Raw genomic sequence first — 15,724 nt, forward strand, 5'->3', positions numbered from 1 at the left:
AAGAATTGTGGGTATTTGTGGCTAAACTTGTCACTGGTTGGATTGACTGGGAAATGCTCACCCGTGGGCCCCTCTTGCCCGGCTTTCCTGGCAACCCTGGAAGTCCTGGAAGACCCTAAAAGCAAAATATAGAAGTTGTCAGTGTCAGAGTGAAATACAGAGGAGGAAATAGAAGCTGCTGTCTTTTTTGTGTTATTTTAAGAGAGTCTTGAATACTCTTGAATAATAAAAGACAGCAAGTTTGGAGTTTTCAAAGTAAAGAAAAACCTTTAAAAGCCACTCAAGCTCAAGAGTCAATTAGTAAAAACACGTTGAGTTTTTTTGTCCCTTGGTGAAGTTAGCTATAAGTTGCAAAGCACTCGGGCACTGAGACGCTGGCAGGCATGAGGATATCTTGTTAGAAACTAATGTCGCACTCTCCCTCTGCAGCCAATGTTATTTCAGCCCAAAACCACTAAAGTGCATACACTGTAACTCTGAGTCATTGTACTGGTTGGGAGGTCGGCGCTGGTTCCAGTCACAGCCGATCACATTAATTATAAGCATCAGCTAGCTTTGAAACAATTTCATACATGGATTAGCAAAGCCCTGAAAGGTCAAACTTAATGAGGGGTCAATCTGAGGAACCTGAGTTTGCTCGAAATGTTAGGATTGTTACTTATTTTCCCATTGTTCAAGCAGTTTAAAGTGGAAAAGAAAAAATAGACCTAAAACAGCCCGAGGCAGCCCTGCTGAAATTGGGCTACTGTAATAATGTCAGATGTATGGAGCACTTTGGTCTGTCTCAGCCAAGACCACAAGCTATAATTATACTATTTCAGCCTCCGTACACTCTGGAAATCCAAATGTCTTTCAACAACTTTTAGATTCTTTAGATTGCAACCATCAGGCTGTCCACACATGATAAGTAGACTCAGCTGTAGTCGCTGCTAGGGTCAGTGCCATAGCAGTACTGGAGCTCATGTTTTCAGAGAAGTCATTAGATTGAAACATGCCTAAAATTTTAGTTGTATGCCTCCACCAATCAGTCAAACTGCAGTTTGCAGAAAGGGAGGAATTTGATAAAGTGTCACATTAATTCAATCTGTCAAAAAGCTGATTGGTGTAGAAAGGTAAGCAACAAATATGACAGTAAGCAGTGGTTCAAGTATAATATCACCGCAAAGAAGCAAAAAAATCCTAAAACACGGATGCTTCACGCTCAGGCAGCACAGAAGGGCCAAACAGTCACCAATTTGACCTTCTGAGACCAAAATGACATCATGTAACATTTGTCACCATTACTGTATGTATCTTAAAAGTGCTGTCAGCATTCTCCAAAAACCACATGATACTTTGTTTAAAAAACCCCAAAACAAAACAAACAATACCAAACAATAATAAACTATCCAAATGTCTCCAACCTCCTCCTAAACATCCAGCTTAGCTCATGGCTAGCTACTGAATTATTATTTACAACATAAGACAAATATTATGACCCATTCACTCACGTTCCCTAATCGCTATCATATGTTCCTCAATTAAGCGAAATCATTTATCTCTTACACTTGGAGCAGCGCATGTCATTAACTCCCCCGGCCACCCTCGCATTCTGTGCCACTCGAGAGAGAGAGAGACTGCTGCTGGCGCTGTAGATTTTTTTTTCCCCTCACAATCAATTAATCATTTGACAATTGAATATCCAATCTAATTTATATTCCGTTATATAATTAGAATATTAATTGATAGCCATTCTTAATGCGCTCCCAGGGTGACAGATACTGCCATTCCATCAGATAGCGCTGTCATACCAGAGTGAAACCCTTGCCATCAGTGCGCTGATGAGGCAAGACATCAAGAGTTATACTACTGTTATATTTTAGAGAGACAAAGTCTACATATTTAGGTTGGAGGAGTGTAGATGACAAGTTTTCCAGCCAGGAGATCCGACTCTGTTATCAATCCAGAGCTTTGTTTTCATTAGCTGATTAATTTCGTTTGCACTTAATTTTTTTATTTTGCTTACAATCACTGGTTTGGTTAGGCATCAAGAACTTTTCGTTAGATCGATGGATGGATGTCTTTACCTGAGAATATTACATGATGAAATAAATTATGATATTATTGTATACATCGGTGTTGAAATAATTTCATACAGGGTAACATGAAAAAAAGATCACTTATCTAACTGAAACACTGAACTTTACAATGACATCGGTATTCTCTGTATTGTCTATTTTTTCTGCAATATGTGGATATTTATCTGATTCATGTGAACAAACAATATGTATCTCAATGCTCCAAAAGCTTCAAGATCCAAATAGACTCTGGTTCTTCAAAATGAAAACCTTCTTTTATCATCTAATCATCACTTCAGATTAGATTTATACTTTATATTTGAGCCTATCATAACCACATTTTCAAAACAAAGTTTGTGAAACTCTTGTAAGCAGCCCACTTATGTCAGCTGTATCCCAGCAGAGTGGCATCAGAATTTAAAAATAATAATGAATGGCACATAAGATAAGTTACATTGGACTATAAGCCAAACTCAGCAACTTGTTCAGACAACATAACTAGTAAGAAACACAACAATACAATTGTATTTATTATTGCCCTGTATGCAAGTGTAACATTTATATTATATTATAAGGCCTTCATATATTTAGTCCCAATAGGTAACTGGGCACAAGTGCTTTATCCCTTTTTACCTTTGACCCTGCTTTAAAAGTATTCGTTCTCTGAACAGTCCCACTCCCTCCCAAAGGAATCTAACACCTCACTGCCGACCCTTCCACCAAGACAAACACTGACTGGCAAATGCTGACTGTGAACCTGACTGTTTTCACCATAGCTTTGAAAATAAAAATGAGGTTTGAAAATTATTAGCACTGCTTGCAAGTACTTTATCAAAGTCATGAAATAAAACGATTTAGTGGATTTTTAAAAACTCCCCATCATTAACACAACCAGCACTTCTACAATCAAACAGTACACACTGGGTGACTGCCTGATTCATAAAACCACACAATAAAGAGCAGCATCGGTTTTTACATCAGAGCAGGTCTGGAGATCACAGAGTGAACCAGCAAATAAGCCATTGTTGAAGCAACAACCTGTTGAACTTATGTGTCACTGTGGTTCAACAAAGGGTTAATAGACTAAGCTAAAATATAACAATACAAAGATAAAAAAATAATGCTTGAATTCAAACACAGCAACACCAGAAATGTACTCATCTAATTGTTTTACAGTTATTTCAACATTTACGGATTTCAGCAAAATGTTTGTGTTGTGTTTGTTTAGAGCTGACACACTTACCGGCGGTCCTGGTTCGCCCTTTAGTCCAGGTGATCCAGCGAGTGCAGAGAACTGGGTCGGTTCCAGGTCAAATGTTTGAAAGCCATCTGTTGCAGCTGGAGTGACTGGAGTGAGCGAGGTGGGCTTGACATCCAGCACGCTGGTCACCTTTGGCTCGGGTTTCTTTGGAGCTACTGTGGTTAGCTGCTTTTTATTAGAAAAGTAGGTGTTTGAAGGAGACCCCTGCGTGGAAGCAGCTGTACTTTGGAGAGCCGGCTTCATCTCTGATGAGTGTATACTTTTTCCAGAAGGTTGTGGTGAGTTGGTATCTGCCTGCTTTGTGTTTTTTATGGCGTGTGAGGTTGGTTTGGGGTTCGGTGGAGTCATGTTGATCCCAGGAGATGTTGTAACAGACTGAGTTGGAAATCTAGATGGACTTTCAAGCCCTGGGTGAACTGTTGGAGAAACGGACACAGCACCAGGTTTTGGAGTACTCATTGCCATATACACAGATGTTTTGTTTAACATCACGGAGTCGGTTGAAGGAAGAACTGTAGTCCTCATGTTTTCCTCGGTGAAGGCCAAATTAGGTGTCCGAGCCTTTTTGGATATCTCCGTCAAAGACAGAGGAGTTATGTGAGTGACAGTAACGTTCGGGTCTGTGGAAAATAGAGGTAGCAGTGGTGGAAATACAGGCCGATAAGTGTCAGCTTCTCTGCATTGTTTCTTAATGTAATCACAATAGTTATGAGCTGCCTCGGCTGAGGGATAAATGTCAAACTGACAGATGGCACCTTCAAATGGCACCGAGCTGTGGTCCATTTTGCCCAGCAGGAAGGAGCCCTGTGGATCCAGAGTCTCCTGTTTTTTAGAATGCAAATCTGCATGTATGCTTTTCTTACCACAAGATGTGTGTAAGAACACTTGTTGGCCTCGAATATCCAAAGCCAGATTGTGCCACTGGCCATTGTAGACATCGTAGTCAAAACTTACAGAGCTCTGCTGTCCTACGTGTACAAGGATCTTCCCTGGTACAAACTGCACTCCGAGCTGAACTTTTCTTTTCTTCGACAGAGCTGAGAAAAGAAAAGCGTTGTTGATGCGATGAACAGATAGGCTAATGATAAGGGAGAGATTGGAGGGGTTGTAAGAAGAGGGTATAACAGTGCGCAGAGGTGCCTGGATGCGTGCCCTCTCAGTGAGGATAACGCCTGACTTGAAGGGGATGATGCCATGATGGATGGATCGTGAGCTTGAAGATGGGGAGCTGCCAGTCCTTCGCCCAGTAAGTCCAAGCTGCTGCAAGACATCTACATCTTTAAGGAAACAAGAAAGAAAAATGAAGAAAGAAAGAAAGAAAGAAAGAAAGAAAGAAAGAAAGAAAGAAAGAAAGAAAGAAAGAAAGAAAGAAAGAAAGAAAGAAAGAAAGAAAGAAAGAAAGAAAGAAAGAAAGAAAGAAAGAAAGAAAAATGAGCGGACAGCTAATTCTGTGTGCAATTAATAAGCTAATTAAATTTACACAAGAATCTGATTATTAGCATCCTACTCAAATGCAATCTGTATTCAAGTAAAAACAAAAGTGAAGTAATATAAATGATCATCTATTAAGATGTGAATTCCCATCATGGCATCATAAGTTTAAAGTCCAACTAATGGAAAAACCTGAGGCAAAGACAATTTTAAAAGACTGCATAAAATTTCCAATATATGGTCACACTTCCATATTTGCTTTTGGGGATTGCTGGAAATTGTGTGATCGTTACATCAGGCTTAATTGGAACAATTTCAGGGTAAGGAGGCTGAATGAGTCCCTGGAAAGGAAAGTCGTGGGTTTTTAAGAGGTGCATTAGAAACGGAAATGCTATCTCGCTTTATCTGGAAATGTCTGCTGATTAAAGATGATCGCTCTGACAGGGGCCCAAGCTCATGAAAACACACTGCTGTATTTTCTGCGGGTTTTAATTGCTACTTGCTTCTCAAGGGAGGAAAATGTGGGTAACAGTGATCCATTACAGCACTGTGTATTCTGTATATTGCACCTAATTGGATCCACACCTTTGTGCTAAAGTTTAATTAAATCCACATTTCATTGTAGCAAGAAACGGGTGCTTTTTTTCTAAAGAACTCTTTGCGATAAACGTACACTCTTGGGAAAGTGTCCCATTTGTCTCGGAAGGTTGGTGGTTCAATCGATGGCTGCTCCTGTCTGCATCCCAAATATCCCTGGGCAAGAAACTAACGCCAATGCATTGGAGTGTTAGAAGACTGTGTTAGATGTGTGAATGATGCAACCAGTACAAAGCACTTTGAGTGCTCAAGTAGAAAAGCGCTACATAAAAACCAGTCCATTTACCACCTATTAGAATAGAATATAGAGTCAGAAACATTCTTTCAATGAACCAATACCATTGTAACCTATATTTAACCAAAATTTAAATAGAGAAAAAGCTGAAATATTATACATTTAGTAACACTGCTTGTCCCAAACCACGAACCGAGGCCCATTAAAGCAACAGCATCAAGGTTGTGTCAGTTATTCATTCTTTTAACTTCGATGTTGCATTTACAAAAAATATCATTTAGTCATCTTTAGAAGTCAAACATCAAGCACAGCGTTACTTCGGGCAGTCAGGTCAAGATGTTAAAGTCAGCTCACAATCTCAGCACATCAACGGGTCTCTTATCATTAGTTCTTCCTCCCCACTATCATCAAGTGCTTGTTTATATGATCAGACCATAATACTGCAGGATCTTTATGATATAAACCAGCGTGTGATGAACAAAACTGAGTAGATTTGGATCTCAATACCCACATTATAGCTCAGCTCACACCATTCTAGAGATGGACCGATCCGATATTACGTATCGGTATCGGTCCGATACTGACCCAAATTACTGGATCGGATATCGGCGAGAAATAAAAAATGTAATCCGATCCATTAAATATCAAAAAAGCACCTCACAAAACTTGCTACCCGGCGTAACTCGGCTCATAACCGTAGCACGTAGCAGCAGTGTGCATCACGTGATAGAGCGGCTGTGTGTATTTGTAGCCTTGCTAGCAAACCAGCATTTCATTCGATTAAGCATCATGAGGTGGAGGGTGGTTCCATATTTTTTTTTTTTTTTTGCTGGGAGTTTGCAACCCTATTAGTTAGGTTGCTTAAAATTTCTTCTAAGTACTCTTTAAAATACCAGAATAGGGAGGATGGAGCAGGTTTAACTTTATTAGATTGATCAGTGTTGCTGAACTATGACATATTTTGGACGCAGCGTATTTTTTACATACAGGTATAACAGAATAGCTTTAGTGTTGTTATTTATTTAAACTTGAGTATAAACTTATACAAAATGCAGCAAGATATTAAAAAAACTTTTGTTGATTAAAAAACACACTATATCGGATTCATATCGGCAGATATCCAAATTTATGATATCGGTATCGATATCGGACATAAAAAAGTGGTATCGTGCCATCTCTACACCATTCTACATATTAAACTGGCAAATCTCAGCTACACTATTTAAACTATGTCAATCCCAACTTATCTGTTTCATGCCAGGCCGGACTTCATGGATTAGCCTTTTCTTTGACTATAAATATAAATATACTGAACTCTTCAAATCAAAACAGACTGACTTCACATTATTATATTATTTTCTATTATTAGCCATAAATTTAGGTAATCAGTGATTCTAAATATAGTTTTTTTTTCTGTTTAAATTAGTAGGGTTGAAAAATCTCAAACCAATCAGCACAAGCAAAATATATATTATGTATTAATCTTCTCTGTACGTTTCCCCATCTTCTTAGCCTAAAAGCTCACATAGAAATTGTAAATACCCATTCTTTTTCACTTAGCAAATATAAATCGCTAAGTGATAAATTCTGGCTCAGCAGAAGAAAAACAAGTATAGACACGAGTCCCGCCAGGAGGTGGGAAATCCAGCTCAGTATGTGCCGGCAGCGGGAGGTCAGCTCGACTGAAAAATTCACACATGGAAAAGACACATCAAACAGTAAGTGAAACAAGAACAAAAGCCTTCTTCAGTCAAATTTCTTATATAGAACTGATTTGAATTGTTAATATGGTATGAGGAAAGCAAAATTGTTCTTTCATTGTGTGATGTACTTTCAGGGCTTACACTGCATATTTAAATCTAAGCGGGTAGGCGGGCTGCCTCTGGCTTTTTGTGGCCTCCTGATGAGCTGAAAAAAATAATAACTGAGAACTGAGTCTGACACATCCTGGAGACACGCATAGTTAAAGTACAAGTGTATCAGACAACAAAAAACTTTTCACAGAAAGCAGGGGAAGATTAATACGTTTCCACTATTAGTATGCTGCTAATGTAGACTCTGTATTTTCTGCAACAGCTTGACAGCAAAAATATTCTAGCAGAGACAAAAAATGTCTATTTTATAGATACCATCAAGAAAAGCAACAACACTGAATAACAAATCATGTCTCTTTACATGTATGTGATGTGATCAAAAAGTTCTGGGAACAGGTACGTAAAAATCCTTACATTATTTCAATTTAGACAATCTCCAGCTCAAGGTCATCTTCTCTGCCATCACCAGATGGTTTTCATCACGACTGCTATTTTTAGATCATTCTCAGGAAGTGGTGCTCTGACAACTTATACTGCGTGCTGTACATTTTCACCAAAGACCTAAAACCTGCATTGAGAGGCAACATCAACTTCTGTTTAAACCTTACCTAAATTTCACGTGACTATCGTTTGTGATGAGATCTGGGTCTCCAGCTACGAGCAGTTTTCCATTGAAGAGTCCACAGTTTCCAAGCCCAGAGGTAGCGTGTCATATGAGAAATGTTCTGCATTTTTCTCAACATTTTTCAGTTTACGCACAGAAAATTAATTCCTCGGGGTGAGACTGTCAACGGGGAGTGCTACAGTAACATCCTGAGGCATCCGAGGGAGCGTTTATAGGAAACCGTCTTAATTGTGACACATGCCAGTGTAGCATCTGGCGCCTGCTCAGAGCACTTTGAAAACGGAGGAGTTTTTTCATGACATAAACAATCTTTGTTCAGCTCCTCAACCACTCACCAGATTTCCCTTCATGGATCTTTGTCCATTTTCTAAAAATAACAGTAAGGCTAGTGGTTTCCCATTCCGACACACTGGAGGAGATCCATTGGGGGTTGGAGCCTATCCCAGCTGTCATCGCATGACAGACAGGGTACACTGCACAGGCTGCACGGAAACAGACAACCATTCACATTCATACTTATAGCCAGTTTAGAATTTCTAATTACCTAACCCACACATGTCTTTGGACAGTGGGAAGAGGCTGGAATACGTGGAGAACCCATGCAAGCTTTGAAAACTCCTCACAGAAAGGCTCTTTCTGGCTGGTGGCTAAACACAGCAGTCACTAAAAACTGTCCATGTGTGCAAGAGAAGATGTCTTTTGATGTGAGATTTGCCAAATACAAATATGGTAGGACAGTTCTCAGAACCTTTTGGTCAAAACTTGTAGGATGACTACAAAAAAAACAAAAACCATAGCCTGTTTTTGAAGAACCGGAACGTCAGTGACATAGTAGCTCAACATGCTTACAATCCATCACAGTTCACAGGTCATTGTTCAGAAATTGACGCATGTGACCACAACCACAACCTTGGGTACAGTTTTGGTGAATACGTGCAAGACGATTTGTGGAAGTCTCACTAAAATCTAATGCTTAGTAAGAGAAAAAGTGATCCTTGCAAAAAAAGTATCCTTAAAGACAAATATGTCTATTGCCACTACTGTAAGAGGACTAATTTGTGCGTGAATGGTCAGATGGGCATGGATGGCTCGTTAACGCATGAGGTCAACAATCCTTTTGGTCATATGAGCTAAAAATTAATGTCTTTTAAGAACTTCAAGTACAAGAAGGGTTTTGTTTTCACTAAATTTCTCATCTGAGAGAAGCTTGTTGGCCTTTGATGAGGCACAAAAATCCATCTACTGGGCAGTGTATATTACCAGTGGTTTAGCTGGCCATGGCTAAACTTTTACTATTCCATATTAAAAGCTGTAAGAGGTTCTGCACCCAGAATGTATGCTTTTTTATTTACTATCATGATTATTATTGAAAACAGTCTTAGGCTTCTTTCCTAACTGACTTCATAACAGAAGTACATGTAGTTGATCAGTCAGTTTCACTAAGGTTTGCTGGTTCAGTGTCTGGCATTGACAGATTGGCTGTCATCTAGAAGATGGTTGGTATTACATCAACACATACATAATGAACTCCCATATCTACTCTGGGATTACTGCACTCTGGCTGACCTCAATCGGGAACACCTCTGAAAAAAAACACACAGGCTGCTGATATATGTGTAACTGTAGGAACTAAACTTCAAGGCCTGTGCACACTGACAGTGAAGATTTCTTCTGGTGTTTGGTGTCAAAATGTAGAAAACAATGCAGACTAAAAGCTGTAGAATAAGAAAATCTGGACTGTGAAGTACAGGCAACAACATCCAAACATGCATAGACATTTCATATCTGCAGGACTGCTCCATGTGATCTATTTGCAAATGATCCAAACAATCTGCCGGGTTGTGTACCAGTAAAACAATTTTTCTATTTTAGCCTTTTGCAAGCACAAAATTGTGCCTTGTTAGGATCTGACAGTGTGCAAATTAACACATCTGCACATATAAAATACTAGGTCTCTAGACACTCGGTCATCACAGGAGGAACATATCATCTGATGCATGCAGAGTTTCAGATAAAACTGCCAGAAACTGCTATCAGGGAACACAGTGGCTTACGTTATCAAATGACATCGAGAAACTGGGAAGAGTGCCGATTGAATAAAAGTCTGGCGGATTTTTTGATTGACAGCAGACTCAGACAACAAGCTGATAATGGCCTCTCAGATGTGTAACAGCAAGCTAACTGCAGCAGACATCAATGCACAGCTGAGTGTGAGTCACAATATGAAAGTGCGAAAGTACTTCAAGCAGACAAGACTTTGCAAAGTGTGGCTGATAGGTCAGGTAACACTTTAATTAAGTTATCAAAGAGGGGGTATGAGGTTTGCTGAGCTTTAGAGGCTTAGAAACAAAAAAATGAACTCCTGCAGAATGAGAGAGGTCCACAGGTTCATCTTTTTTCCAACTAAATAAATGTCTGAACCACATCTGAATGCACATTATTAGAATACCTGTTTTTGTGTGCAACATTTGAGCTACCAGTTCAGTTTTCGCTGTAACAGAGACATTAGCAATGAAACCAAACCGCTTTAAAATTGGTTTGGTAAATTCAGCAAGTTATAAGTATTTAAACCTCCTGCTTCTATATTAGAAGATGTGGCTGTCCCACATTCAACCACAACTTAATATGGTTTCCAGCGAAGGGTAAACACAATGAATCAGTCTGTGTAGTTGGCAGACTGCACTGCTCATAAAGGTAAAGCTGAGCAGGATTTATGCGATTCACAAATAAACAGTGGTAAACTGACAAACGTTTGCACGATAACAAGTCCACGTTAGGGCCACATACTTACCCAGCCTTCTACAGCTCATTAGTTTATTTCAATTTTCTTTTTCTCAGTGGTTTTAAGGCATATTTGTGACACCACATGCTCAGAAAAACACTGGATGAAAATGTATAGCAGACATTTACCCACCTTTGCTTTAAAGTTTCTTACCTTGTGCTTGTGTTAGCCTTAGAGAGCAGGTACAACAGAGTAAAGTCCAAAGAATCAGAACTCTCCTAAATACAAAGACAAAAGGAAAGATGTCAGATGTTAGAGGTTTGTGTAATTTTTGTCTTTTACAATTAACTCAGCTTTCAGGTGCACTTCCATCACATTTAATAAAAAAAACTTGTAAATTCCTTAAAAACGTTATCTGAGCCCTTAATGTATCTCTTTCACATTCTTGCTTAGTCCAATTTAATGCGAAATGTTATGTGAAATAATTTGCAGGATACATTACCAGTTTAAGTAAGCAAAGTGACATACTAAGTTAGCTGGAGAGCCATCTGGCACAGTCATGTTAGGTGCTGCTGCAGCATCAGCAGCAGCAGCCCTTGCTTTTTCAAACAGTCTAACATCTGCTTCAAGAGAGCAAGCTCTGGCTTATCTCACTGCCTGACCAGATAAGCTACTGCCCAGCAGAGGCAGGTAAGTGCTCCCATAAGGCCACCTCTGACAATCTTTAAAAAAGATGCACCACATCACCTTAAAACCCACAATGCCAAGCGAAAGATAGACAAATGCTTTGGGGGGGAAAAAAGTGTTTCACATGTCAGTGTTTTATCGCTATCATCTGACTTTTATCTGAGGCAAACTGCAGCCTAGCCGAGCACTTTTAGACTGTGGGTTTTAAAAGGGGTTTCATCTAAACACAGCAGTGAGAAAAAGCTGTTTTTCTCAGCCTACACAGGGACGTGTAATCATTCAACTAGATTTAGATCAATTCTGTTTTCACAAGCCAACAGTGCCACTTATTATCCAACATCAAGCAGCACACGGCAAATTTTACACCATTGATTTTTCTGTGACATTTATATGTCAAGACTAGTGATAAAAGAGATGCTGATTACTCATATGGAGCTGCTCTAAAGGTGCTGAATTATCTCAAATGGGTGTGAATTTCAGCTGTCGCTATGATAATATCAGGTTTTCACGCTTCACATCATTTGGGCTTTAAATGCAGCAGATGAATCTGGGTGAATGTCCTCCAAGTGCTGCTTGAAGTGGCACACACTTAGTGACAAGTGCTATAATTAAAGCATTTTCAGGAATTCTTACATTTGTGGTTCTTCTCCAAAGAGCCACAAAACCACTGGACAGCCACTGGCACAATGAATGCTGGTTTGAGCTTCAGAAAGTTTTAATCCTTCCACCTTCACTGTAATCTCGCTAAACTGACAGCAGCAGCAGCAGAAACTGTATGTGCCACTTGTGACCAAGCCTCCTGTATGTCCTGCAGATTTTATGTGATGCAACATCTGGACTTTTATAGGACATCTCCTCCCATTGTGTCAGCCAGGCCAACCAGCTGAGTAAGATGCACAGCAGAGAGGAGAGAAAAGGAGGAGGAGGAAGAGGAGTGTCTCCTCCTCTCATACATTTCCCTTAAATCAGTCCCAGATCGTTTGGCAGCTCATTCAGATATAAGCTGCAAAGGCAGAACTTGTAGAACAGCACAACACACTACACTGGCTTTCACTGAGCTGATGTTAAGAGCAGAGAAAATAGTTTCCACATGCTTATCTCTGCAAGCCATTAAGTACACCACCTGTTCTGCACGATTTCTCAAACAAATACCTCTAAAAGCTCAAGTCATTTGTCTTAGTAACCCAAGAAATGCCTTTTTCAAACAACTACTGTAAAACATACTGCTTTTATCAGTGCTGCTAGACATCAACATCTTTCTCGAAAGGACATGGATTCGGGGGAACCCGAAAAAAAAGAAATCCCTCTTTAATTCAGAAAAGTGAGAAAGAAAAGTGCTCATTTATGCACTTCTGAATATGTCGACTCACCCCCCGACTCCAGTGGTTTTGAGTTTGGAGTACGGGGCATTATCCGGCTCCATAGCGGTTACTTCATTCTTTCTTGGGAGTTTTTTCTACAGTCCAGAGGAGGCAGATAAAGTTTTTCCATCCCAGGTGTTCCTTGAAGAGTCGCGCGTACAGTAAAAAAGTGCAAGACAGCAAAAATAAAACAGTGAAACGATGCGGGATTAACCAGCAGTGAAAAAGCTTCTTTTTGCCATTGTCTTGCCTCTAATTCTTTGAGTCTCCTTCCAGAAGATAACAGCAATGTGATTTTTTAAGGAAAAGAAAAGACGCTCCACAGAGCTTCACCTGTGCGCTTCCGATATTTCTTTTCCGTCTTTCCGTTAAAGTCTCGTCCAGCTTTCCCGGGGAATCAATGCGGGACAAGATGTAGAAGCCCAGCGGTGTGTGTATGTGTGTGTCGACTTCCCAAAATGAAAGTTTATTGTGGACTGAGGGAAATCTTGAGAAGCGGGAGAGGGGGGACAACACCTCCCTCTGTCGCCCTCAGCTGACATCCAAGGGAAGCAAATCTGGAGCTACACGCGGTTTTCAGGCGCTCCTTCAGCAAAAGGTGTGTCATTTCAGAAAGCAGGAGCCTGTCAGTGTGCACGTGTGCCTGTGTACTGCCGATCAAATCATTGAAAATCGTGTAGTTTTCGTGATGTGCTAGAAACAATCACATCTGCAGCATCTGCTGGGCCACAGCAACCATTTTAGAAACAGATGGTCAGCCCTCTGTAGAAATATGGTGACCAGACATAAAAACAAAGCTCTAAAACAGATCCTGCTTGTTAGTTTTGTCTTTGCTCAGTTAAGGATAATTGATGATTGAGATGTTTCCAGTTATGACGTGGATAATGGTGCTCATGTTAATAATAAAGGTTAATTCATTCTGATCTAAGCACTGTTTTACTTAGCGAAAAGATTCTGTGGGTTTAATGTCAGAAAGATTTGATTAGTAAAGGGTTTTTTTTAGCACCTGGAAGCTCCAGTTATACTCACCATGCTCCTACAACATCAGTTTGCCACAAATCTGCTAAATCAAGAGCACAGGACTATAAAGCAACTAACAACCTGGAGTATTTTTATTTAGAAATCTAACTAATCACATAGCATCCACAACAAGTCAGCTGCATGCTAAAGGTGGTGGAATGTGCATTCACCCCTTCAGAACTTGATCTACTTCTAAACTGTTTTTGCAGTTTTGGCACAGCGACCTCACCGCTTTACTGCTTCATGGCAACTGTGGGGCTGAGAAATGAAGTCCAAGCAGAAGTTCAACTACTGCACTTCCTCTTGTGGTTAAGGCTGGCTCAGCAATCTCCACAGATTCTCATGTTAAAATGTCCAACTTTATAGCATAATGGTCTCTATAGGTAGTTTCTACCAGATGTGCAGGGTGTAGCCATGTTATAAGTGTGCCAACACAAGCACACAGGTTTTGATCTCACAAATGACAATGCTTGCTATGAGTGAATTTCAGTTTTTTATTAGTCTGTTACTGTTAGCCTACTAAATAGCAAACATCTGTGCAACTTACTAGTCGTGCTTTCAAGCATTTAGTGATAACCCAGAACTCTACCATGTTGGCTAAATGTGGTGAGTTTTTGCTTCAAAAATGCCAACATGACAACAAGTCCTCCAGCTACTTTCTAGTTATTAATTTGCCAAATTCCAGCAAAAGCAACACTGATGAACTGCAAAAACGACTAAAACTGCTCTGCACCTTTCTGTGTGTGCGTTCTCAGTTGTTCTGCACTTCTGCTGATATTGAAAGTATACCTCTGATCATTTATGTCAGAAACCCCCAGGAATTTGAATTTGGGTTTTTTTCCATCTACATAATCAGTTGAGGTGAAGCAAAACCACATGAAAGTACTTTTGTGGACTCACCCCCCCCCAATCCACTTGCGCTCTACGAAAATATTTAACTTCTTGTGAAACGTGTGACTGAACTTTTTCAGAGTACTCTATCTGACATTTGAAAATTTGCAGTGTAAACACTCCTGCTGTTTGTGCTTCGCAACTACCCAGTCTGTGTCAAGTTCCATCAAACTCCAACCAAACCCCAGCAAAAGCGAGGAACACATTTCCGCTTTGACAAATGAACAATTAATTTAATCAAGTGAAATTTAAACCATTAAACCAGCTTTTTGTGACAGCCCCCTTTCACCCCCTGCCTCTTCACTGTTTACTTCCGTTCTCACCATTATAACAGGGTTGCAGGGCTGCACTGATTCCAACTTGTGCATATATGTGTGTATGTGCATGCGTACTGTCGTGTGCTGCGAAATTCCTCTGCCAAATAAAGTCCTCATTGACCCGCCTTCAACAAACACGCTATGACAGTGTCCAGGGGAGACCCAACAGAGCACCAATTCAGCCGTCTGCAACTGGATCTCTTCTCCTCGCACAGAGTCCCCACACAGTTCGTCCTCTCATGACCAGGAAGGAAGGGAGCTCACCACCTTGAAAGAGCACTTCCCATGTACCTGTCTCAGCATCGCCGGATGTGAGCTTTTGTTACCACACGTTTTAGTTTACAGACAAGGAGAGCTATGTCCTGTGGAAGAGCCTAGGGGAAGATCTTCAATCTGGAGTGTAAAGTTTCATGGGGTTTGTAATGATTATTGCAGCAGCCTATGCAAGTGATTCTCAAATTGTTGCCCAGGAACTGCCAAGGGGTTCTTAGATGCATGCCTGTTCATCATCTTGCCAAGAGTTAAATGAGAAGAAGAAGAAGCAGATGGTTACTTTTTAGCTCAGCTTAGCATTAAAATGTAAACCAGGTAACATGTCTTAAGTGCAACAGATCTGCCAGTTTGCTGTTTTTGCAATTCAGCTTTTGTGTAAGAGAATAAAGCGTTTTACAGAACGAGCTTCAGAGCTTTATTTTATCTTTAGACA

At 40.1% G+C, this 15,724-nt stretch overlaps 1 protein-coding gene across 2 annotated transcripts in view; it reads right to left on the reverse strand.

Moving 5' to 3' along the window:
• col27a1b (collagen, type XXVII, alpha 1b) overlaps positions 1 to 13,477 on the reverse strand; it is a 73,094-nt gene extending 59,617 nt beyond the window's left edge. The window contains exons 1-5 of one of the 2 annotated variants that reach the window (XM_085181296.1): positions 13,124 to 13,477; positions 12,800 to 12,931; positions 10,956 to 11,020; positions 3,301 to 4,595; positions 62 to 115 (exon numbers count right to left, since the gene is read on the reverse strand). In XM_085181296.1, the coding sequence (XP_085037422.1) occupies positions 62 to 115; positions 3,301 to 4,595; positions 10,956 to 11,020; positions 12,800 to 12,852 (1,467 nt within the window). In that variant the 5' untranslated portion in view covers positions 12,853 to 12,931; positions 13,124 to 13,477. Of the gene's footprint in view, positions 1 to 61; positions 116 to 3,300; positions 4,596 to 10,955; positions 11,021 to 12,799 lie in introns of both variants that reach the window. The other variant, XM_085181297.1, reaches the window with a different exon arrangement.
• Between the last annotated feature and the right edge of the window lie 2,247 nt (positions 13,478 to 15,724).

This window comes from Neolamprologus multifasciatus, chromosome 12 (genome assembly GCF_963576455.1).
Source record: "Neolamprologus multifasciatus chromosome 12, fNeoMul1.2, whole genome shotgun sequence".
NCBI lineage: Eukaryota > Metazoa > Chordata > Actinopteri > Cichliformes > Cichlidae > Neolamprologus > Neolamprologus multifasciatus.